The 24,640-nt window shown below is 43.0% G+C and overlaps 1 protein-coding gene across 3 annotated transcripts in view; it reads left to right on the forward strand.

Annotated features, from left to right (window-relative positions):
• UXS1 (UDP-glucuronate decarboxylase 1) overlaps positions 1-24,640 on the forward strand; it is a 95,349-nt gene that overhangs the window by 3,361 nt on the left and 67,348 nt on the right. For 2 of the 3 annotated variants that reach the window (XM_037897686.2, XM_037897693.2), the window contains exons 2-4: positions 18,199-18,226; positions 21,583-21,631; positions 23,633-23,676. In XM_037897686.2, coding sequence (XP_037753614.1) covers positions 18,199-18,226; positions 21,583-21,631; positions 23,633-23,676 — 121 coding nt within the window. The remainder of the gene's footprint in view (positions 1-18,198; positions 18,227-21,582; positions 21,632-23,632; positions 23,677-24,640) is intronic. The other variant, XM_037897682.2, reaches the window with a different exon arrangement.

Below are 24,640 nucleotides of genomic sequence, written 5' to 3' on the forward strand. Positions count from 1 at the left end.
CCCCTATTCTTTCAAGTAATATCCCACAAATATACTTTCATCAACACAGTGCATTGGAGTGGTCAGATAATGCCAGCCTGAAGTAGTGTGGCAGTTGAGAAAACTGAATTACTGAGCGGGCGCATGTTCTGGCACAATATTTTCAAGTACTCTTAGCGGTGATTAAGTGTTTGAAGGCTATGGACCTCCTTCCCGTTTTTTTCCCTATTCCCATATGTTGAGTTGATTGTTCTTACAAGATGAATTTTATTTGGAATACGGTACAATACTAAGACTGAACATAAATGTTTAAGTATTCCAAACATTGTTTATAGAGAGTTCATGCTTCGTGCTTTACATGTATGTGTTGTGATATTTTGGTGGAATGTTGCTTGTGGGCATGTGTTTGTAAGCCCCCAAAGAATACTGAGAGAATGAGATTGTTCTAGGATGGCTCTACCCTGAAAGACTCTTTTGGCAGCATGTATTGTACATACACACTTAGCCCCCCCTCCCCCCAGTGTGGGTATACGTAGCGGTGTAGGTGGTGAGGTACAGGTTAAGCCAGGGGTGGGCAAACTTCTGGGCCACATCCAGGTATAGAAATTGTATGGTGGACCATGAATGCTCACAAAACTGGGGTTGGGGTGTGGGAGGGGGTGAGGGCTCTGGCTGGGGGTGTGGGCTCTGGGGTGGGGCGAGAAATGAGGAGTTCAGGGTACAGGAGGGGACTCGGCGGGGGGGGCGGGGTGTGGGCTTTCGGGTGGGGCTGGGGATGAGGGGTTTGGGGTGGAGGAGGGTGCTCTGGGCTGGGACCAAGGGGTTCGGAGAATGGGAGAGGAATCAGGGCTGGGGCAGGAGGTGGAGGCACGGGGCGGGGGGGTTGAGGGCTCCAGCTGGGGGTGCACGCTCTGGGGTGGGGCTGGGGGTGAGGGGTTTGGGGTGGAGGAGGGTGCTCCAGGCTGGGACCAAGGAGTTCGGATGGCGGGGAGGGGGATGAAGGCTGGAGCAGGGGGTTGGGGCGCTGGAGGTGGCTCAGGGGTGCAGGCTTCGGGTGGCACTTACCTCAACCTCTTCACAAAGGAATCTACTTCTTAGAGAGTTGGCAAACTGGATGTAGGGCCTACTGAAGCCAACTGAAAAAGTCTCCTTGCATCTCCAGTAGCAAACTGTGCGACTTTTAGGTGTTCATTTTTTTTAAGGACCAGATCCTATAATTGCTCTTCTCTCTGAGCAATCACTTGGATTGCAATGAGTATCGTGTAGAGATTGGTTGCAGAATCAAGCCATGAGTCACTCATTACAGAACTTAATGATTTCCTAGGAACAAGAGATGTCCTTACCTTCCACTTAAGTTTACCCTAAAGACATCGTAGTCCTCATTTTTATTAAACTTGTTTCAACTGACTTAAAGGAACACTGTGCACTTGAGCTAGCCTGTAATTCATGTTTTGTAAAAACGAAGTCCAAGAGGAATGTTCCACAATAATATTTTTATAAAATAACTACCCACTGAAAACAGTTAGTTTAAACTCCCCTGCAAGTCTGAAACCCAAACTCTGCAGGGCTAAGAACATGAAAGTGACAGTAAACAAAAATGAAATTGACTTAATTTTCATTGTCCAAGACAAGAAAAATCCAAATAGTACACAGACTATAAATAACAAACAAAATAGATTTTAAAAATCTTTCACTTTTTAAAAATATAGTGGCACTAATAATGTACATAAATGTATTTGATTACACCATGGAATCTAAGATTTTAAAAATGGCTATCTAAATGTAGGCTCTTAAATCCATACTTAGGCAGGTAAATAAAGCAGTGATCCTGCAAAGGCTTACGGAGCTGTTCAGCTTCATTCATGTGCATAGTCTTATTGATGTATGTAAATCTCTTCAGGATTGATGTTTTTTCTAGGTTTATAAGTCTGGACTTGGAGTTTAATTTTTGGAAATGTTGACTAAGATTTTAAAATTGACTATGCCCTTTAAATCTGTAGAGCCCTGCATGGGTACAAATTTATATCTGTGGATATAAATCGGTATCTGCGGAACCACAGGGCTCTCCCAGGAACTGCAGAACGTGGGGCCACTGCTCCCAAGAGCCAGCTCCCTATGCCAGCAGCTCCTTCGGCGTGGCTGTACCTCCCGCAGCCCTGCCCCCCGTTACTTCCACGTAGCTGTCTGTGTCTCCTGTCTGGGGGCGTGCGCGACACTTGAACACGAGAGCATGACCAGAGATAGCTGCTGCCGGTGAGCCTGGTGCTCACCCTAGTGGGCGGGGCTGGGAGTAGTATAGCCGCACCGGAGGAGCTGCCGGTGTGGGGTGCTGGCTTCGGGGAGTGATGGCCCGGCACTGCAGGTCCTGGGACGGCCCTGCAGTTCTGCAGATACTGATTTATATCCACATCCTCAGCTATAAATTTGTATCCGCGCAGGGCTCTATAAATATGCATAATTTGCTTTGATCTCAATATTTTTTATAAATCACTTAGTGATGTCTTAATATGATATGGTGATCAGATGTTCTTTATTTTCTTTAAGATGCAAGAATTCCACTTCCAGTATACTGTACTTCAATAATTTTTTGATCATTCACAAACCTTATAATTCCAAGAATGCATATTAGTGGTCTCGCTCCATTTCACCTCAGAAATGTTAGTAATATTCCATAGTGAGGTCTAGTATTACTATGACTTCATTATTTTTGCAAAATATATCACAGTACATTTACTACTATAAAAACTAAATATGCCAAAATAATGTGCAAAATACCCTCCAAAAATGTACTTTGATTTTTTCCTAGTAGTGTTTGCTTACTTAATTGTTAAATTGCAAAATTGGGTGAGTTGCTGTGATCTCCAGATTTGTGTTAATGAGAGACTAATGTATATTCCAACACAGCAAGTAATATAACAAAATAACTAAACCCCTTTGTTTTCAGTTTAAACAGATTTTTTTACCGAACATCCCCCAGGTTTTACAAAAAATATTAGTTTCTTTTCCAAATTTCACCCTACTTTTTTATCATTCAAATATATAAAAAATAACTTATTCTATTAGGAAAATACAATACATTGCATGAGGTGTACGTCTTACTGTAATCTGTCTTACCATAGTCTGTATGTATATGCAAAGCTGCCTGTTGAAGTAAGGCTATGAATTAGTCTAGAAGATGCAAACAATAAGCAAATAGGCATGCGTGCAAGCTCTGAAGTGTGTGAGCATCTGAATGTACTATGAATCTCATGCCCACCGCATACACATTTCAAGCTGCTTACTCCTGGGGGAATTTTATGCCACTGCGCGTGCGCATAATCTGTGTCCCCCGCATATTTCTTTGCTTCCCCGCAGAAAAATGACTTTTGAATGGGGAAGCAAAGGGAAGCCCCAAGAGCGGTCATGCGACCCTCCTCAAGCAGTATGTTTCAGCTGCCCAGGGCAGCTAGCAGAGAGGTAAATCACTATGGGGTAGGGGGCATGACTGGGGAAGGCCCGGCTGGTGGCTCTTACCCTGCACCGGGCTCAGCAGCTAGTCCCAGCAAGGCTGGGGACGAAGGGACTTCTCAAACCGAACCTTAGATTTCTCCCTTGGCTGTAGGAAGCTCTGTAAACCCCCCCCCCCCCCCCCCCGTTCTTCCTGCACCACCCATCGCTCCTTCACTTCAGGGGGAGGGATCCCTGTATGGGGAGCTGCTCCCCCAACCCCCATGCATCCAGACCCCCTCATACCCAAGCCCTCCAACTGAGCATCACGCCCCTTGCACCCAGAACTCCCTGCTCTCCCGATAAGCCCTATTCTCCCATCTACACTTGGATCCTGCCTTGCTGAGCTCGCTTTCCCATACCTGGTGCACCTGACACAGAGGGACAGGGCCCTGGGATATTTCTGGGGTGGGGTAGGCCAGTCCTTGCGCTGTGTCAGGGTTGGGTGCAGCCTCACTGCTGAGTCAGTGTCCTGGGTGGGAGAGCTGCACAGTGATCTACCACCTCTGTGCAGCCAGTGGACCATGCTCCCCAGTGCCATGCTTTGAAGCCTCCACATTTATTTGACAAATAAAATTTGCAGAATTTTAAAATATTGTGCACAAAATTTTTAAGTTTTTGGTGCAGAATGCCCTCAGAAGTACAAGCTGTTAGCAGGTAACAGTTTAAAGATCTGTCACACTAAAATGGGAAGAAAACAAAATTCTGCATCAGATTGTTTCAGAACACAAGAAAGTATTGGGAAGTTAAAAAAACAAAAACAGGAGAAAAGGATTAAGTCGAATGTATGCTCTGCAAATGGTGTGGCACAATTATTAAATGTAATATTTATAGACTAATAGTTCTAAGTCTACAACAGTAAATTGTTTATTCAAATGAATAGTTTTATTTGGGGATTAGAGATGCATTGCTTTCTTAAACTCCAAGGTGGCATTGTGTTTTGAGTTCTGTTTTAGTTCTGCAGCAAACCACATTGAATTCCATTAATCAGAACATTAACCTACTGCATACTTTTCCCCCTGTCCTTCCGTCCACCAAAATAAACCCTGATATTTACCCAGAAAAATTAATAATAGTTTTTTCCCACTGATTTTCACCTGTATTTTGTTGTTGTAGTAATAAACACTGATAAATTCCTGGGAAAAAATAAAATAAAATAAAAATCAGCCTACCTATAACTCAGTCATTTAGAGCTAGATTTTATTAATAACCTCCAGATAGTCAAACACTTTCTTTATGGGTCTGATTCTCCACTGCCTTGCACCTTGTATAGTCATTTACTTGTTTTCCAAGTGAGTGTAAAATGCCACCATTCTCATTTAGCAGTGTTTCACACTGGCTTTACACAAGTGAAAATTAGTGCCCAAGTGGAATTAGTGGAAAGTAGTGGAGAATCAGACCCTTCGTCTAAGTGTTTGAGTATCTGGAGTGTAACAATTAATACAAGCTAGTTGTAAATGACTTTGAGAGTACCATAGGTCATCCTCAACCTCCCCCCCCCCTCAACTAACTGACCCAGTACAGGTTGGGCAAGGCAAGATTATAGTGGTCTGTGTGACATTACACTAGGCCACCTTTCAGGTCAGCCTGCTGTGTTGTGAACACATCTGCTTGCGGGCTGAGGGTCTGATGGAGATGCTTTTCATTTGTGGATGCATGCAGATAAGCTTCCTGTCTTGCACTGCTCCCCGTTTGTCAGACCATTGGTCTCAATTCCTGGCTGTGCAGCCCATGGAAATGTATTACAATTCTAGGGCTGTAGTAACTTCTGTGTTAGAAATAGGGACAGATCGGCTTGAGGCCAAGATTTTTTTTCTTCTAAGAACATGTTTACCTGGAAAGATGATGAACTGTGTCTCTCCCACCTCAGTCACTGTTGTGTTCTGTGCGGGAGGTGTGTCCCATCAGAGTTATGAAGGGCATAATGGTTTTCTCATCGTTCCCACTCTCATCTTACAAGTGTTCACCCTTTGGGCTGCATTTTCTCTCTTTTCATAGAATCATAGAATATCAGGGTTGGAAGGGACCTCTGGAAGTCATCTAGTCCAGTGCTTCTCAAGCTATCTAATGTGAGGGACTGGCAATTTTTTTTTCAGTGTGCGCGCAGACCGGCAGCCGATGGCTCGCGGACCAGCACTGGTCCGTAGACCACCACTTTGAGTAGCACTGATCTAGTCCACCACCCTGCTCAAAGCAGGACCAATCCCCAACTAAATCATCCCAGCCGGGGTTTTGTCAAACCTGACCTTGAAAACCTCTAAGGAAGGAGATTCCACCACCTCCCTAGTTAACCCATTCCAGCGCTTCACCAGAAGCTTTTCACAGAAGCCAAGTTGTTACCTGGAAAGTTAGAGCTCTCACCCCTTCAAAATTTCACCTCAGCTGACTGATCATTCTGCCAGGGAAGTTTACCAATCTCTTTGTTAGCCTGTCAAGGTTCTCTGAGCAGTGTGGGTAATACCCACCCAACATCAAGAGTCCCTACTGAGAGAGATGCCCCGTACCCTTACAGTATTGCCTGGGAAACAAAACTGAAGTTTTGGGAAACATTCAATTGACAGTGTCACTTTCAGAAAACAGGTTTTAAAAATGAAGACTACAGTGCTGCCTGGGAAAGAAGTAGCTACATAATACTTAACTTTGTAGTGTAGACATAGCCTCAGTTGTCTGAAGTTATGTCGACGTACAGCCACCAATATGATTATATCACTGTTGCACGTTCACACTCTGCTCCTTGTCGGTGGAATGCATGTACAGTAGTAGCTCTTGCATTGACAGAGCAGTGCACTGTGGGTAGCTATCCCACTGTGCAACTGACCCCAGGGTGTTTTGGGAAGGGTTTGCAGTGCTTTATGGGGGCAGGTTCAGTGTCATATGATGCCGGTTTCTCAATCCCATCATTCCATGGGCATCCTACTAGGGTTCCAGCTGCTTTTCAACTGCACTGGTAACCTGCGAGCCAGCCATCTGTGTCAGACAGCATGGATCCAACGCTGCTCTTCAGTATTGTGCTGTGCATTATGAACACAAGGCTATACGAGGAGCTCAACGGGGGCGCTATTCACCACTACCCTGACCCCAGACCTCTCCTTGTACAAGTGGCATGTCTGTGGCACTGCACTAGAGGCGACTGTTTGCCTCCCTGGCCTTCTGCTATGCTTGCCCGCAGCTCTTAGAGTTTTACGCAGCACTGCTGTGTGTCCCTGTCATAGCCATTTCCCTCCATGCCCTGAGCAAGTTCCTGAAGCTGGAGCAGAGCTGTTCCTGCAAAGTCTCCTTTCCCCACAGACCCAGGAGATCCAGCATCTCCCGTGTACTCCAGGCGGGAGTGCATTTGCTGTGTGGAGCTGACATATTCAGCTGGGAGCTCTCCACACCGAACAAACAGGAAGAGCAAGTTCATCCGTTTACCTGGCCAAAGGGCAGTGGAGTTCAAAACAGTGACCAGAGCAGTCATTGTGAGATACCTCCTGGAGGTCACTTAGGTCAATGTAAGCAACGCAGCGTTTACCCTTAGGCCTTGTCTACAGTACAGGGGAGATTCGATCTAAGCTACTCAATTTGAGTTACATGAATAGCATAACTCAAATAGACTAACTTAGATCTACTTAACCGTGGGGTCCATGCTACATGACGTCAACAGGAGAGCGATCTGTGGTCGATTTAGCAGGTCTTCATTACACCCGCTAAATCGACTGCTGATGCATCGATCACCACTTGTCGATCCCCCAGTAAGTGTAGACAAGCCCTGACACTGTTTCACTATAACTATGTCACCCTAAGCTCTGCGCCTCTCATTAAGGTGATTTGATTATTTCGGCGTAACAGGAGAGTTAAAGCAGCGGGAGGAGCATTGCAGTGTGTACGTCAGCCTAACTGTAGAGGTGTAAGCTGCCTTACGTCAGCAAAACTGTGTAGTGCAGATGTGGCCTTAGTCTGATGTCTCAGCTGCTAGACATGGAGTGCTGCATCTTCCTCTTCACCCCCACAGAATATGGAGTAGCCTTTGTGTTCCCAGAGCACAGGCAGCCTACGGAGGTGTGCTGGACAAATAGGTGCACGAGGCTTATTTTGAGTGGATTAGATCCTTTCGTTTTATCCTGTTTGTTTTTTCTGTAGCTTTTACCCTTACGACACGAGTTTTGTGAGGATTAAAATCTATACAGCACTTTGTAAATGTAAAAACTAAGCATTGGTTTTATCCCATGTTAAGGCCAAGAACTTGCACTCTCCATGTTTCATTTTAAAAACTGTTAACTCTTGAACAACAAACTTTAAAATTTTAAGTGGCCTTAACAAATACCTTAATTGTAGTACTATTTTATATCAGCGTAGACACCAACAAGAAAAAGTGATGGCTTTAATTGCCTTGCATATATTTCTTCTCTGACCTGGAAGAAAATCCAAAATACTAGGATCGAACATGTGAGAGAGAAGAAGGGGGGGAAAAAACACCCTGTACAGCTTCTCTTGTTCGTGGAAACTACACAAGAACACAACACAATAAGGCCATGTCTACACTAGCACTTATGTCAGCAAAACTTTTGTCACTGAGAGGTGTGAACCCCCCCCCGCCCCCGAGAAACAGAAGTTTTGCCAGCATAAGCACTTGTGTGCACAGATTTTTTTGTTGAAGGATGGCTACTTTTAAACCAGCTGTTGAATGTCCAGGGAGATTGAAGTGTTCTACTGGCTTTTGAATGTTACCATTCCTGATGTCTGATTTGTGTCCATTTATTCTTTTATGTAGAGACTGTCTGGTTTGGCCAGTGTACATGGCAGAGGGGCATTGCTGGGACGTGATGGCATATATCACATTGGTAGATGCGCAGGTGAACAAGCCCCTGATGATGTGGCTGTTGTGGCTGGGTCCTATGATAGTTGCTAGAGTAGATACGGGGACAGAGTAGGCAACGTTCAACAAGTAGGCAATCTTCAACAAAAAACTTCAAAAACAGGTTTAAAAGAGAAACTGCAGAGCTACAATTCATTTGCAAATTTAACACCATTAATTTGGGCATGAATAGGGACTGGGAATGGCTGGCTCAGTACAAAAGCAATTTTCCCTCTCTTGGTATTGACACCTTCTCATCAATTATTGGGAGTGGACCACATCCACCCTGACTGAATTGTCATCACTGGTTCTCCACTTGTAAGGTAACTCCCTTCTCTTCATGTGCCAGTATATTTATGCTTGTATCTGTATTTTCACTCTATGCATCTGAAGCTTTTACCCACAAAAGCTTATGCCCAAATAAATCTGTTACTCTTTCAGGTGCCACCGGACTCCTCGTTGTTTTTGTGGATATAGACTAACATGGCTACCCCCCTAAAAATTTAAAGGGTGACTTGGAAGCAAGTGAATGATCAGAAATTGCTTTAAGTGACTTCTGTAATTGACTAGATTGCAAGATGTCATTATCAGTTTACCATGGTTCAGCATGTAATTGTTTACATGGTGTTTCAATTACCCATGCTTAAAAGTACTCACAGGGTATGTCTGTGCTGTAGTGAAAAACACACGGCTGGTCCATGCTGGGCGACTTAGGTTTGCAGGGCTCTGGCAAAGGGGCTGTTTAATTGCAGTGTAAACTTTGGGCTCAGGCTGGAGCCTGGCTCTATGACCCTGTGAGGTGGGAGGGTCCCAGAGCTTGGACTCAAACGTCTATACCTCAGCTGGCACGGTGCAGCCACGGGTGTCTGTTTGCAGTGACACTGTAGACATACCCTCGCTGTCTACCTGAGGAATTGGGACCGAGAAAGTTAGAGAACTTGTTGCAGGCATATTAGGCACAGCAAATAACTTCTAGATAGTCAGAATGGTGCCAGTGTGCATGCAATACAGACAGTACTGAAAACAACAACAAAAAATCCAAATTAAAATATCATAGTTAAGAGAACCTAAGTGTCTGAAAGTGTGTATGTTTGAAATGTTCCAGGGGGTGGCTTCATGATTGTGAAATGTACTGTATTCTTGGGATGAAAGTAAATATTTTTTCAACTTGAAAAGTGTGAAGGTCTGTAAATAAGAACATGAGTATTTAAAGCTCAGGGCTGAAATTGTTGGTAGCTGATAAGGTACTATAACCTGCTTGCAGTAGGTTATAGTACATAGCAAAAAGGGGTTAAATGGAAAGAAATGGTACCAAAAAAGGGGGGATGAACATGCAAAAAGGAAAACATAAGCGAGGAAAGAAGTGAAAGAATTGATGAGGGAGAAGAAAGATCGTCGGGGAGAGTTGGAGAGAGATACATCTAGTGATGAGAGTCCGATCACATCAGTCCTTAAATGATATTGCTAACTATAATATCGCAAGACAAAATAATAAGCATTTATACATAATCATCCCTTCTTATACAAGTTACCTTACATTTTTCAGTATATCAACCTTCTCTCCCAAATATAGTTGCATGGGAGCATGTAGAAGTTTACATGGTTGCTAACTTTTGTTAAAAAACAATAAGGGCCGAAGGGCAGAGAAATATGTAATACAGCAGAGAAAAGACGTGCAAAGGTGTCTTCCTGGTGTACCTTGGAGATTGGGAATTAGCGCTACCTCCTTTTTGCTATGTGATGACTAGCTCTGGGATAATTGTGTTATGTGGCAATATAGCAGAGGTGGGCAAACTATGGCCCGCGGGACCATCCTGCCTGGCTCTTGAGCTCCCAGCCTGGGAGGCTAGCCTCTGGCCCCTGCCCTGCTGTCACCCCTCCCCTGCAGTCTCTGCTTGCCGCGCCGCCAGCGCTCTGGTCCGCCGCTCCTGCCGGGCTGCATGGCTGGTTCCGGCTAGGCGGTGTGGCTATGAGCTCCTGCTGCTCTGAGCGGCATGGTAAGGGAGTAGGGGGGATGAGGGGGTTGGATAAGGGGCAGGGAGTCCTGGGGGACAGTTAGGAGTGGGGGTGTGGATAGGGGTTGGGGCAGTCGGGGGACAAGGAGCGGCGGGGTTGGATGGGTCGGTGGTTCTGAAGGGGGTGGGAAGTGGGAGGGGGCAGATAGGGGGCGAGGGCCAGGCTGTTTGGGGAGGCACAGCCTTCCCTACCCAACCCTCCATACAGTTTTGGAACCCTGATGTGACCTTCAGGCCAAAAACTTTGCCTGCCCCTGCAATATAGGGTGGAGGAATGTAAATTCTCTAACCCATCTGGTAGAAGTGGTTTGCATATGCTTTGGCACAAACAATTGGAAGCATGTGGCTTCCCATTTTAAAGTTTATACTGTAATTAGGAGGTAAGGACATATGATCAGCTGAACTTGAGCTCCAGATGCAACGTTGTGGCCCAAAAGGATGTATAAATAGGGGAATATCGATTAAGAGTAAGGAGATTATATTACCTCTCTATTTGGCACTGGTGTGACTACCACAGGAATATTGTGGGCTGGAGCACCCACAGAAAAAAATTATCAGGTGCTTAGCACCCACTGGCAGCCAGCTCCCCGCTCCCCTCCAGTGCCTCCTGCCCGCTGATCATTTCCTCCCTCCCAGCACCTCCTGCCCACCACAGTCAGCTGTTTCTTGGCATGCAGGAGGCTCTGGGAGGAAGGGGGAGGAGCGGGGAGGGGTCATGCTCAGGGGAGGGGGTGAAACTGGGCGGGAAGGGCTTGGGGGAAGCGGTTGGGTGGGGGCTGGGCCTGGGACGAAGCAGGGGGTTGAGCACCCCCCGGACCCTGAGGAAGCCGGTGCCTATAGCTCAGATGACTAACTCAAGCCACCGCCAGTGCTGCAGTGTCCTATATTTAGTGTCCTAGCTTGAGCTGAGCTAGTGCAAGTCCGTCTACCTGTGCTGGGAATCACAACGATCTACTGCAGTGTAGCTATACCATCATAGGTCACAGAGGTACTGCAAAAAGAACGAGGAGTACTTGTGGCACCTTAGAGACTAACAAATTTATTAGAGCATAAGCTTTCGTGGGCTACAGCCCACTTCATTGGATGCATAGAATGGAACATATAGTAAGAAGATACATACACATACAGAGAAGGTGGAAGTTGCCATGCAAACTGTAAGAGGCTAATTAATTAAGATGAGCTATTATCTGCAGGAGAAAAAAACTTTTGTAGTGATAATCAAGATAGCCCATTTAGACAGTTGACAAGAAGGTGTGAGGATACTTAACACAGGAAAATAGATTCAATATGTGAAATGACCCAGCCACTCCCATGGAAGGGGTGGAGTGGGGGCGGGGCTGGGAGCAGCAGGCAGCGGGGTGTCTGATGTGGCCCACGGGCCAATGTACTAGTCCTCACGTGGCCCTCGTGGTGATTTGAGTTTGAGATCCCTGCTCTTACCCATGTTGCTGTACTCAGCCTCCTACCTGCTGCTGATCTTGGGTCATATATAATATAAGAAATTTTACTAGCTTCAGTTCTTTTCGCAGCTGTCAGTGCCTTTCTCTCCTGCATGTTTCCTGTTCTGCAGCTGAATGGGGAGCAATTCATGTTTTTGGCTGCCAAGTTCTATACTGCTCAGTGTGAGACACTTCTTGATGGTGAGAACAAATCAGTGAATAGCGGGGACAGTAGTGAGAGAGATGAACCTGATCTCACATGCAGATGGGGATGGTGGAGGACATAGGATCAGCTGAGAGGGGCCAGGTTGACCATAAGGAAGAAGGACTGAGGAGCAGGCATGACCAGAAACCTGGTTGGAGCTTAGGGGTTGGTGGAAGGAGACTGGAGAGAAGTTATGAGAGAAGCTAGGCGAGCCTAAGGCAGCTTCTCACTTCAGTCTGCCTCTGACCCTTCTATCATCTGCCTTTCAGCCCCTGTCATCTCCCAGTAGCCTGTACCTTCTATCCTGCCATGCCCTCCCTCCCACCTCTGCAGTGTTCTCTGCACACCTGGCTTCCACCACCTGCTATATTGTGTCCTCCTGGAATCCAAAAGGGGAAGCATTGAATATGAAGAGACACAGCCTGGCTGCCTTTGATTAATGCACTTCAGCAGCCCCCTCCCCATTTCTCCCCTTGCCAAAAAGAAAAAAAAAAAGCATCTGGAAAGAGGAACTGCTAGGGAATTCCTGTTGTCTGTCTGCAGCACTGGTGGGTGAGGGAATCTAATTCGTGAGTGTGTAACCGGTAGAATTGTCTGAAATTTTTCAAGACTGTGAAATTTTGGCCAGCAGCAGCCAAAAAACAAAAACAAAACCACCACATCAACTTTTACAAAAATGTATTGCTTTTTGACCAGCTCTAGTATGTCTCCTGTGAGCTGGCATGACACTTGGCAACCTGGAGGGAGAGAAGTGATTTTGATGTAATATGTAACATTTACTATTAATCGCAAATGAAGAGATTTTTTTTTTTTTGGACCTGAGATGGACTTTGATTCTCAAAATGAAAACTGTATCTCTTACTGCATGTTGGGTACAGCACCTGAAAAAGTGCATACACACAACAAAGTCCTTACTGAGAACGTGAATGTACTGTTTCTTTTTCATTTCTAGTAACAAATAAACTTGCCTTTAGGAAAGTGAACTGTCCTCACAACTTACAAAGATAAACAGGATTCAGCCATTTGTGTGGATGTAGGATTCAGTTATTTAGTGTTATGCAGACTCCATACCAAAGGGGTATATGTGCCTCATTTTTTTCCTTATGAAAAGCATGTGGGATTGGGAAGGAATGTGCAGAGTAAATTCATTTTGCTCATTGTGTAGTCTGGAGATCTGATTTTTTTTTTTCTCCGAAATCAATTGGTTAGAATAATGGCATGAATAAGATGCCAAACTGTGAATTTGTTTCAAGCCTGTGGGATTAAAGGATAATCTGTCTATAAAAATAATAGCCCAGAGTTCACACTTTCAGAGAGTAAGGAGACCAATAGACTTAGTTTACCATAATGTACCATTCCACTGTCATTAGTACACTACTTCACACTGTGAAAAGTGTTTGTGTAAATATTTAATTGTTCATCTGGGGGGAGCTCACTAATGGAAGCTCAAGTCTGGTAAATTTAGATGGGCATCTATTCTGGGCTTAGCTGTGGACCTTTCCTGGCAGTGATCAAGAAGTCGTTTATAACTCTTGTTCTGCTCAGTTGAAAGCAGAACAAGCCATCTCATAGAGGTGGTTAACTGCCCTTCAGGGACAGGTGTAAGAGGCTTGGTCAGACTGATTCCTCTAACCCTGAATCCTACATGCCAACCAGATGTTTTTAACCTCTTGCCTTCTTCTGTCACTCCTCCTTGGGAGGGTGTGTGTGAGGTAATCATTAGATCTTTCATTCAGTTCACATTTTGTGGGCTTTAGTTACGCTAGTTTTAGAAGGCAATATGATCTCTGCGTACCTTCTAAGGTATTGGGATGAGTCTATTAGGTCTGTTGGATATTTGGCTGGCCTTCTCTCTTGCCTCACCCTATTTCCAAAACATGAGCCAACTAGTTCAGCTGTTGTGAAGTCTTGTGGTTCTCTTTTCTGGGCCCTGCATCAAAGGCCACATTTGAATTAAACAAGAGTTTATTTGTTTGGTTGTACTATCATTAGACACCTCTGCCCCCAAACCTTCCAACTGCCAAAACTTTCCAGTCCCCACCTTCACCCAGAACCAGATGCCTTAATATAACCCTAATGCAGTCCCCACCAGCGAACCCTGATCAACAGTTTGCTTAAATGCAAAACCTGCCTTGCAAACCCTTAATAGCAAAACAATGTCCAGTTAAGGGAACTGTCACTAACCCAGTCTAACTGCTGCACATTACACTAATCCATTTCACAGGTAGTTCTCTGCACCTCCACCAGAAGCTCCTTTGTACATACAAAGAAATACAATACGGACAAAACCCACTCTAATCTGTGCCATAATGCAAAACCTCAACTCTCACCTCAGCAGCATTGAGGCATGTACTATGTGCAGATGTACATTGGCTAAAGAGAATATTTTATAAGTGGGAAAACACAAGGTCATAGTTAAGTTTTTGTGTTCGGTCCAGTTCAAGGAATTTTGTGTATTGTTTCTCTGCGTGCAAGGGAGATTGTTGTGGAGTAACTTAGTGCAACCTTAAGTATGGAGTTGCTACTGTGTATCCATAATTGTGGCCTTTAATTTTTTTTTCTAATACAAGAGCTTTTGAAACCTTTCCCATAAACTTAATAAAAAAGCCATTTACCTGCATAGCTGTGGATTTGTTTGTAGCTGTGACATCACAGCATGGCGCATTTTGCGGAGAGAAAAGTGGAGTTATTTGAAGTTCTTCCTCTTCCTGTTTGTTCTGGGCACTAAGGGTACGTCTACATTGGAATAAAAGACCTGTGGCATGGCTGCACCAGGCCCAGGCCAACCGACTTGGGCTCACTGGGCTCAGGCTGCAAGGCTTAAGCCCGAACGTTTACATGGCAATTTTTTCAGCCCAAGCTCTGTGAGCCTGAGTCAACTGATCTGGGCCAACCATGGTTGTTTAATTGCTGTGTAGATGTACCCTCCGTTCACAATCCTACTTCTAGGTCAGTTGTCATGCAGTATTTTTACATGGCCTCATTTAAAAAGTTGGTTTCTTACTGTAGCTCCAGTGAATACCTCTCTATAGCGGGAAGTGAAAAGCTTGACATTTCCCTTGCAGCTGACTACCTTCCTCGTCAAGCCACCTCAGTTTCTCTCTGCCACTTGAAAACAAATTGATAAATTATATAGGGCATTTTCCTGATCTACAGAGTTCTATTATAAGTGAATTTTGACAATGTGTGCCTCAAGAATTCATGAAATTTCTCTCTGTAGCCTGCCTGGCTCTGGCTGTAGTCTTCACTGAAAAAAACTATATATATATTTTATATTGAGATGGCTCTCTATAAAATTCCATTGCAGATAAGACCCAAGTAGTTTTACCCCAGTGTAGTTAGTCAAAGTCAACCCTAAGCCCCTCCTACCTCTCACCTGGGGTCTACCTCGATATAGCTAGTCAGGGTAAAAACTAGAGTACCTTTTCTCAGCTAACTCAATGTGAACTTCTAGTGATCACAATGTAAAAGTGCACCTATTCTTTCAGTGAAGACATAGCCTTCCTTCCTTCCTTATTCTATTTATAGTTTTGTAATGCCTTTGGTTGTGGCACCACAGAAAGTCCTGAGATTTTGGAGGTAGTCCAAAACCTCTTTGTTCTCTCCTTCAACATCATTCGTGAAGCTTTGCCAGCCTTTCCTCTGACCCTTTCTCTTACTTTTGCTTTCCCCCAATCCCATCACCCTGTAGATAATACCAGCCTTTATAGCCCCTTCATTTCCTTTCCCACACCTGCTCCTGTGCAGTTATCTATGCTGACATCGTGCCCATCGTGCCCAAAATGCTATCCCGGAGCTTATTTCATAGTCCATCACATTGTCCTAATTTAAAATCTCTCCTATTAAAAACTCACTTATGCAGTATTTCCTGCAAAAAGGATTCACTTGATTTTTCCCTATCAGAGCCTCAGTGGTGCGCACTCAACTGCATTATAGTATTGCCCTCACCCTTCTTCCCCTTCTCCAGAGCCTTTTTTGTCTCCACTTGTGGATCACTGTGGAAGGCCTTAAATCAGGGGTTCTCATAACAAAATTTTTGGTGGCCTCAGAGTGCAGCCACCAACTCTTGCTGGTGGCTGCGTTGACAATTTTTACTCAAATACTTAATTAACTTTAGGAAAAAAATAAATATGCGCATACATATAAATATGCACATATTTGCAAATCATTGTAATTTATTGAATCTTTTTGCAGACTCAATAAAAATAATGTACAGTTGTCTCTATTGTTTACTGGACCGTAGCAGAATAGAAACACAAATAAGGTGCTCTGCAGGTTCTTGTCTTTTTTGTTGTTTGTTTTTTTGGTTGCTTTTTTAAAAAGACTTGCTAGCTAGTAAGTCTGCTGCTGTGAAAAGTGAGCCCGGGGACAAATTAAGCATTGCATGGGGAGGTCAGTGGGAGGGGATGTGAGGTCTGGGGAGGAATGCATAACGGGCCAGCAAAGGCAGTAGGGGCCGGGGCGATGTGGGGGTGAGCCCCACAGCTGGGGTTTGTAGCCCTGTGGCCAGAGCCTGCTGCCTGCCACCTCAGGGCTGGAGCCAGACCCTACATCCCCAGGAAGGTGGGGAATTCACTGACTGCCTGCTCCTCCAGCATTTGCCTCTCCAGGGGGCGTCATTGTTCAACCCCTGCAGGTGGCCCTGGGGAAGGGACCACTGCTTAGCCACTTCACACACCACTGCCCAGGGGGCTGTGGCCACAAGAAAAGCCCCTGGTGTCCGCATGCAGGAAACGCTGTGCTTAAAGCCTTGTGAATGTTGTAAGCTTTGTCTTCTATACATCTCTGTAAAACACCCTTCACACACTTGGGTGCTGTAAAGAAACAAATAAGAGTCCTAAGGAATTACATACAAGCCTGAGGCTAGGCTGTTCTACTTGAGTGTCCTTTATTTGGCAGACTAATTCATTAACCACCACTCCAGGACTAAAGCAGCCTACAGGCAATTGAGGTCACTGTAGAAACTTTTTGTACTCAGAGGCATATGCTAATACCATAACTGAACGAGACTTTTCTCTCCCCCCTCCCCAACCCCAAGAATGAAGGAATTTGTGTGCTCACCCTGAGGCTTGTTGTGCAAGGACTTCTGGAGAGATTTAGACTTTATTAGATTCTGTGTGTTGCTTATTAGAGAACTTGCCTTTCATGTTCAGTGGTCCCAAAAAAACCTAAAATTGCTAGTGCAATCTTCTTAATAATTGGGGGATTTCTCTTCTCTCAGTTCATCTCACACTCCCTTTCCTAGGCAGAAGAATTAAGAAAATACAAGGGACCTGACACTCTTAATATAATCACATAAGCACTGAACAGGTTCAAAAAACCAATTTCAATAGTGAATAGTTTCACCAGACTGATATTCCATATCTCTGTATCTCACTATAGAAATGGAAAAGCTGACATCTGTTTGTTCACTGTTCTGCATTGTATTGTGACTTATATCCAAAAAGAGATTACTTTACAACACTCTCATTTATATATGTGTATATATGTGTATGTATATAAATAAAAAGAGGGTTAAGGTTGCCAAGGAAAGCATTCGGAATTAAGAAATGCCACTTGTGATGAATCAGTCTTCTCCCCATGATACAGTCTTTAAGTGATCATGTGCTGGTTTTAATACAGGATCCTTTCCTCATCCAGTGCCCTGGTTGAATACTGCTGTAAATAAGGAAGCTAACTGTTCAGTCTTTGTCTTTGATGTTCAGCAATGGCCAACGGCCGCATTCACTGCACACCACCTAACCCTTCAGGCTGGGGTCCATAGGACCCCTTTCTTGCTCACAGCACGTTGTCCAGTTTCTTTAATGAATAAAGCATTACATAATATCCACTTTGACAAATGGTTATTCAGTTACTGCTGATATGGTTTACTCTATTCTGTGATGTGTGTGGGATTGCTATATAGAAGGGGAGTATATTAGCTGATCATCTTTTCAGATAACCACAGATATATCTATTTGGAGTATCTCTCAATCTGATATACTGCATGGTCTTTGTTTATTTGACATGCACGATTCAAAATTTTTCCCTTTTATAGCACAGGAAAAAGCCTCATCTAACTTCATCAGTTTTGTTTGACTTGTACAAAGGGTTCTGATCACTTGGCATATATAAAGTGACTTGTTTTTAGAATAGATAAGTTAGTTTTAAATTTCTTCTTATTAGGATGACATAAAAATTGAGAAATAAGTAATAGTTTGTTAAATGGCACTATAATGTTTTTTTTTCTTTTTTTTTTAGCTGTATGGGGCAACTTTATCAACATGAGGTAATACTTTATTTTGTCCGAGTATCTTTATTTGAAACGAGGTTATTTCCGCTACCATCCCATCATGCAACAATAGGAAGAAATCAGAAAAAGCTGCTCAAAAAGTTGTTGAAATGTCAGCTCTTAACAATGGTAGATGTAGAATCCACGATTCCTGTAATAAAAATGCCTTCAGCATCAGAGAAGTACCATAGGGCTGTGAACATCCCCACTGACAGGGGACAAGACATGCTGAGTTTCCTCCTCCTCATTCCACTGGAGTGGAAGGACATTCCAAGATAACCAGTAAAGGATTTGTACCTTCTTAACCCTTAGGCTTTGCCTTAACTGCAGAGTTAAATGAACTTTTGCCTGTAATGCATCTTCTGTTCACACAAGGAAAAACCTCTATCCAAGGCTTGAGGGTGCTTTAAGACTAGGCTAGCAGACACATCTGAGGGTTTAGGCTTTAGCTTAGGTTTTTTTCAGCCAGGCTGGCAACCCACCTATTTTGCAATGAGACTGTAGGCTAAACAAGCCCAGTTGCTGTTAGTCCTCCAGTGCTTTCCCACAGTTTCACCTGACCTGTGCTTCCTTGTCTGTGTGCTCCCTTTTACTGAACTGTAAGTTAAGTATATTGGCTCAGCATTTTAACCCTGCATGTGCCTGCTTCATCTGTAAGTCAAATACGTTGGATCAGCATTTTAACCCTGCATGTGCCTGCTTCATTTCTGCTGCATTTTCCACGGCATTTGAACAGAGGCGCTATCCGAGTAAATGCAGTACAAATCACTTTGTGGTTTGCTAGCTGAATTGCTTAATGACCTTCCCATTAAAAGTTCTTGCTCTCAAACACTGTTTGCTTATGCCTTCAGAGCTATTTGCATTAATAATGAGTAGCTTCTCTTGGAAGTTATTTACATGAAGTATTATTCTCATGTCACTACCACAGACAGCAGCTCCATGTTAGGGGTAGGGGAGAGGAATGCATCCTGTGAACGAATTCACAGAGTGGCCCAGTTTAATGGACCATTAAGAATAATGGGATAACCCACCAGAAACCCATCCCAGCTCATAGGCTACTACAGCACCATTGGGGACCCAGCCACACGGGTCTGACACAGGTAGGGCTTTATGGTGGGGACACTCTATTCAGGCTAATTCTGTGGTGAAGGCATACCCTGAGATGTGTGGAAGATTCCTGCCGCCACTCCCTCAAAGCCTGCCTTGAATCTAAATATCTATGAATCAGCGAGGGTTCCCTGTGTGGCGCAGCAACCCAAGGAAACTAATTTTAATTGAGAAAGCATGATCTTATGTGGGAATATCCCCATAGAGTTGTAAGGGAAAGGAGATCAACCTTTAGGGGAGAGACCATCTGTGTAGCTTCATTCCACAGAAGTAGAGTGCTCAGACCAGCCCTCTATAACTAAATTGGTATGTTAAGGAGGGGAAAACTCGCTTAACATAAAGCTGCAATTGGCCAGTGTTCAGAACTACAGCATGTGAACACACTACAACAGATTTGACTTTTGAGATTACTTTAAGAAGCTTTTAATATGTTGCGTTTTCTCTTAAGTTTTTTCTTAATCACTTACCACAAAGGAAAAGATTCTCTGTTCCACAGATGCATGTTCGAAGTTGTGTGCATTATCTATTTTCAGGAAAATATCTAATACAGTAACTATTGTGAGTTAGTGTTACTGCTGAATAATATTCTAATGCTGCATGTTAACCTATACTGCTGCTGGTACAGTAAGTGGCTGTCTTTTGTGAAAAGAGTCTTTAGAACCTGAATGGTTCTACTCAATACTGCACTCCTTCCTGAGGCAAAACTACTGACTTCAGTAGGAGTTTTGCCTGAGTGAGGCATGCTGGACTGACTGACTTAGTAAGATTTTTTGCAGAATGGTGTGAGGAGAATTGTTGTTCTGATTTCTAACACTGTGGTAGTATGTGTGTGTGTCTACTTAACAAACGGCCTTCTGTTTCTCGAGGTGTAATGACTGCAGGTTCCAAGTAAAGGAGCTCTGTTTTACTTGAAAGAACTCGATTTTGCATTGGCTGCCCCTGAAACCTCTAGTATGCAAAAACTTACCACTGTAAATCATGTTGAATAGTTCCATAAGCTGTCTGAAACGAAAATTAAGTTGAAACAAGAACTCATGCAAACTTAAGTGAAATCACGTAGGCTTGGGCTACGCTAGCAAATTATGTTGGTATAACTATGTTGCTCAGGATATGGAAAATCCATACACCTGAGCGACGCAGTTATACCGACCTTACTCCTGGTATACATAGCTTTATGTTGATGGGAGGACTTTTCCCATCAGCATAGGTACCGCCTCTTGGGTAGGTAGAGTGGCTATGCTGACAGGGGAAGCCCTTCCAATGACTTAGGTACCATCTTCACTGAAGCGCTACAGTGGTGCAGCTGCAGCCTTTTAAGAGTAGGCAAGCCCTTAGTCACAAGAATGCGTATGCTAAGTGGCTTGCTCAGAGGAAGAACTCTAATCACTTGAGATGTTATATACATTTAAACACTAAATTAGATTACAATGAAACCTGTACAAGAGACCAGCTTTGTTCTGCACCTTCTTGTCTTAAGAGGCTACCCTGAAATATCCCCAAATATATTAGCATGGCTCCACCTTTACTAAGCAGCCTTTCCTTAAGTATGTTTTTGTCCATAGAGTGGTTACTTAAAACAGTCTTCAGTGTGCAGATTTTGCTTTTAAAAAAATTCAAAGCTGTCTTAAACTGCAGAACTGTTTACCATGTTCCAGTCAGTTACACTTTTGTATCACCCCACTAACTGCACTGGAATTTCACAGGTTCAGCTGAAGACATTATTTGGTCTCTAAAATCTTTATTACAGGTGGGAAATGAAGAACCTATCTTAACTCTCTGATCCTAGATTGAGTTCGCAAATTCAGCAGTTGGAAAAATATATTATATTTGTACACTTGATATGGAGTCATTGAGACAATAAATACAGACCCCTCCCAAGCCATTTTAATCACGTTTCCTAGTAGAATTGCACTATAAAAATACTTTTGGGGGAGGTGACCCTGTGATGAGTGACTAGGTTATCTTCTTATATTGTATTGAATTTTGAATACAATGTTGAATCTACCATGTTGATCAAGACTGCTAACTTTGGACATGATTTAAAGGCCATTAGAGTTAATGGAAAGGTTCCAGTTGATTTCAGTAAGCATTGGATCTGGCCATGGTGGTCATTTGCTCTGTGTTTGTGTAGCTCTAGAGAACATATTCTGGAGTAATAAACTTTTTAAAGGAAATTTTTAAAAAATTAAGAACACATTGGAAATGGCACTTAGTTGATCTGTTTCATGGCTCTTTTTCTTCAACAGGTCTATCCAAGACAATGGGGATCAGAAAGTTGAAAGTAAGATAGAGGAGGTTAGTTTATTAAGTGGTTAATATGTTTATTTCGGCTTTTTTTAAAATTAATTTTCTTTCTAACTAGAATATTTTACTTTATTATTCTCCCACTAATGTAATCCTCAGCATTAGGTCTCATTCTTCATTAGAGTGGACCCAAACAGCGGACTCAAACAGCTAATCAGTGGCTTCCCTCTGTTTTCCCTAAACCTCTCTCAGAAGATTATAATTCCAAAGATCCAATCCTGTTTGCCACAGTATCTTCCTAACTATCCCAGTCATGCTGGGAATTGAGCCTTTGTTACCAGGTTTTAGGACTGTTGTACTAACTCCTTTCTCTGTCACCCCTCCAAAAAGTTAAGTGTATTTAACTTTTAACAAGCATTTACTATTTGAAAATTTCCACCTATGTGCATTGCTTTGTTCTTAACTCTTATGCAGATTAACCAGTTATATTTTAGCGATGAAATACTATGCTGATGAGAACAACTGAAAAACCTAATAGATTTGTACTAGGTTTCCAATTCATAATTCCGAAAAATGAAAGTTTAGTAGCATATATAGACGCTGTTGTATGACTGACTATTCATTTTTAGGTGAGGCAATCAATAGTGTGTTTGATTTACCAGATTTCTCATATCTCAAGAGAACTATATATCCACTGTTACTTTAGACATGATTTGAAGCCTATTAAATTCACTTGGTCTTTTCATTGACTTCAGTAGGCATTGGAACAGGCTCTTAATATCTTACATGTGTTTTTTCATTTTGGGTACAACTGCAATAGGTTTTATGGATTTGGAAATGCTGTTTTTAACTTTTTTTTTAAAAGAAGTTAAGATGTACAAATCTGTGAATACCCAACATGCAAAAGTTTACTGTAAAATTCCTGAGAAATAAAAATTCTCTGGAGCTTGCTGAAAGTACCTAGCCCCTAATTATGCTGTCTTAATTCACATTGTGTAATTCCTTTCTCCATTGGAATCAATGGGACTGCTTGTTGAAGTACTACTCAGCATGAGTTACTGAATTAATAAGCCCAAATTACAGTACATAGGGGGGAATAACACAAAGCACAGTTCATTTCCATTCCTGGAGGCTTTCAGTTGTCAAAATCGAACCTGTCAATATTTTTTAAAGTAAATCCACAGTTTGTTAAAGGGCACTGTGGTGCTAGTGATACAATGCAGGTGATCCTAAAGAGATGCTGTCAACTTATATTTGGCCCTACATTTAAATTTTGTAAAAAGCATTTATAAAGCCTAAAACCAAAAGAAGTATGTTCAGACTTCATCTTCCTTGTTTAAAACTCAAGCCTGGCATTACATGATAAAGAATCTGGAAGTGAAACTAATTTCATTTATTTATCACTGTCCAAGTTCAGAGAAATGCAGAGAGTTAAACAAAGAGCATAGATATTAGCAGATAAACTGCATTTTTAAATTTTTCCCTTTAATAATCCAGGGTGGTTGTAACAAGCCTGTTGAAGAAATGCGTTTAGAACTTGATTTTTTGTAATGTGTCATTGTCTCTTTAAAACAGAGGCCCTGACAACTTTTAGTCTTTAAAGGCAGTTTTCACAAGAGCTAGAGGTGTTAGTCTTGGTGTGATGGCTATATTCTAGTACGTTTAACTATATTCTGGCTGCCTAAACTTCCCCAACAACTTAAGTTGAATATTTCATGTGTTGTCCTAAACTGTTGTTTACTGTTGCTACATACTTTTTAAACAGCTACTCTGCATGTGCTGCATGTCAGTGGTAGGTGAAGTAATTTCCTCTATTTATAGCAGATTCTTCCTTTTTTTTGTAATATGCTTTGGGATCCATTGGCACAAAAGACTCTCTAAATATAAGTTGTTCTGATCTTGGTTTCTTAAATGAATTTATTTAGACGAGGTGTAAGATTGCCACCCCTACTGTTACTCTTATAATAGTCTGCGTAGGCATTTGTTTTTCTTTTTTCTGAGATGTAAATTCTTGCAACTTCCTTTAAAGAATTACTTTTATTCCTTCTTTAGGTTGTTGCACCACTAAGAGAGAAAATCAGAGACCTGGAAAAAAGGTACGTCTGTTCTTGTGGGGTTGGGGTTCAGTCAGCAGAGCTGTTTGTTTTGTCCTGAATGAGTCTCAAGGTCTTCAGTGAACTCACATGAATATTATGTGCTCAGTAATGTTGTATGTCTCCTGTTTGTTAGTAAGCACTGAGGCCTGATCAGTACTACGCAGGTAGGTTGACATAAGGCAGGTTATGTCGACCTAAATTATGTTAGTGTACCCACTGCAGCCTTTCTCCTGCTGATGTAAGTGCATTTATAACTGCACCAACATAATAATTCCTCCTCCGCAAGAAGCGTAGCGCGTATGTAGCTGTAGTTAGGGCGACGCAGTGTCCGTGTAGACACTGCAGCAGTATAACTGTGTGCATTGGGAGTGGTCTCTTTGAAGTTAATGGGACTACTCATTGTTTGTGAAGTTAAGCTCTTGCATAGGGATTTGTAGGACTAAGGCCTATAATAGTAAATGTCAGCAGCACTCTGAGCACCGATTAACAGCCTGTATGAAAAGCCCTAAGGTGACAGTGTGTTTTTTGCCTTCATTAAAAAACACAAAAATAAAACCTGTTCAGATCTCTGCTATTAACTCAAGAAGGGTTCAGTTAAGTAAAAATATGAAGAACTAAAAGATGAATTGAATTTAGGAATGTTTTCAGCATTCATCAGTTTGGATGAACCGCTCTTCTCGTTTAAGAGAACTCAGGGCTGATAATTCTGTCCCTATTCCATATTTTGAACCCATGCCATATCCCACAGGCTGTACAGTGTCAGTAAGCATGTGAGTGCACCTGACATGCTGGCTGTCACTGTGCCTCTCCCATGGATGAAGAGTGAAACTGTGTTCTGCTCCTGAAACTGAGCGTACATAATGCCTTCACGGTTTCCAGGATGCTGCACGCTTTGTCTTGGGTGCAGACGATATCGTGCTCAAATACAGATGTCCGGTTTTATTTTACAGCTGACTTCCAGATT

This window comes from Chelonia mydas, chromosome 1 (genome assembly GCF_015237465.2).
Source record: "Chelonia mydas isolate rCheMyd1 chromosome 1, rCheMyd1.pri.v2, whole genome shotgun sequence".
NCBI classification, from domain to species: Eukaryota; Metazoa; Chordata; order Testudines; family Cheloniidae; genus Chelonia; species Chelonia mydas.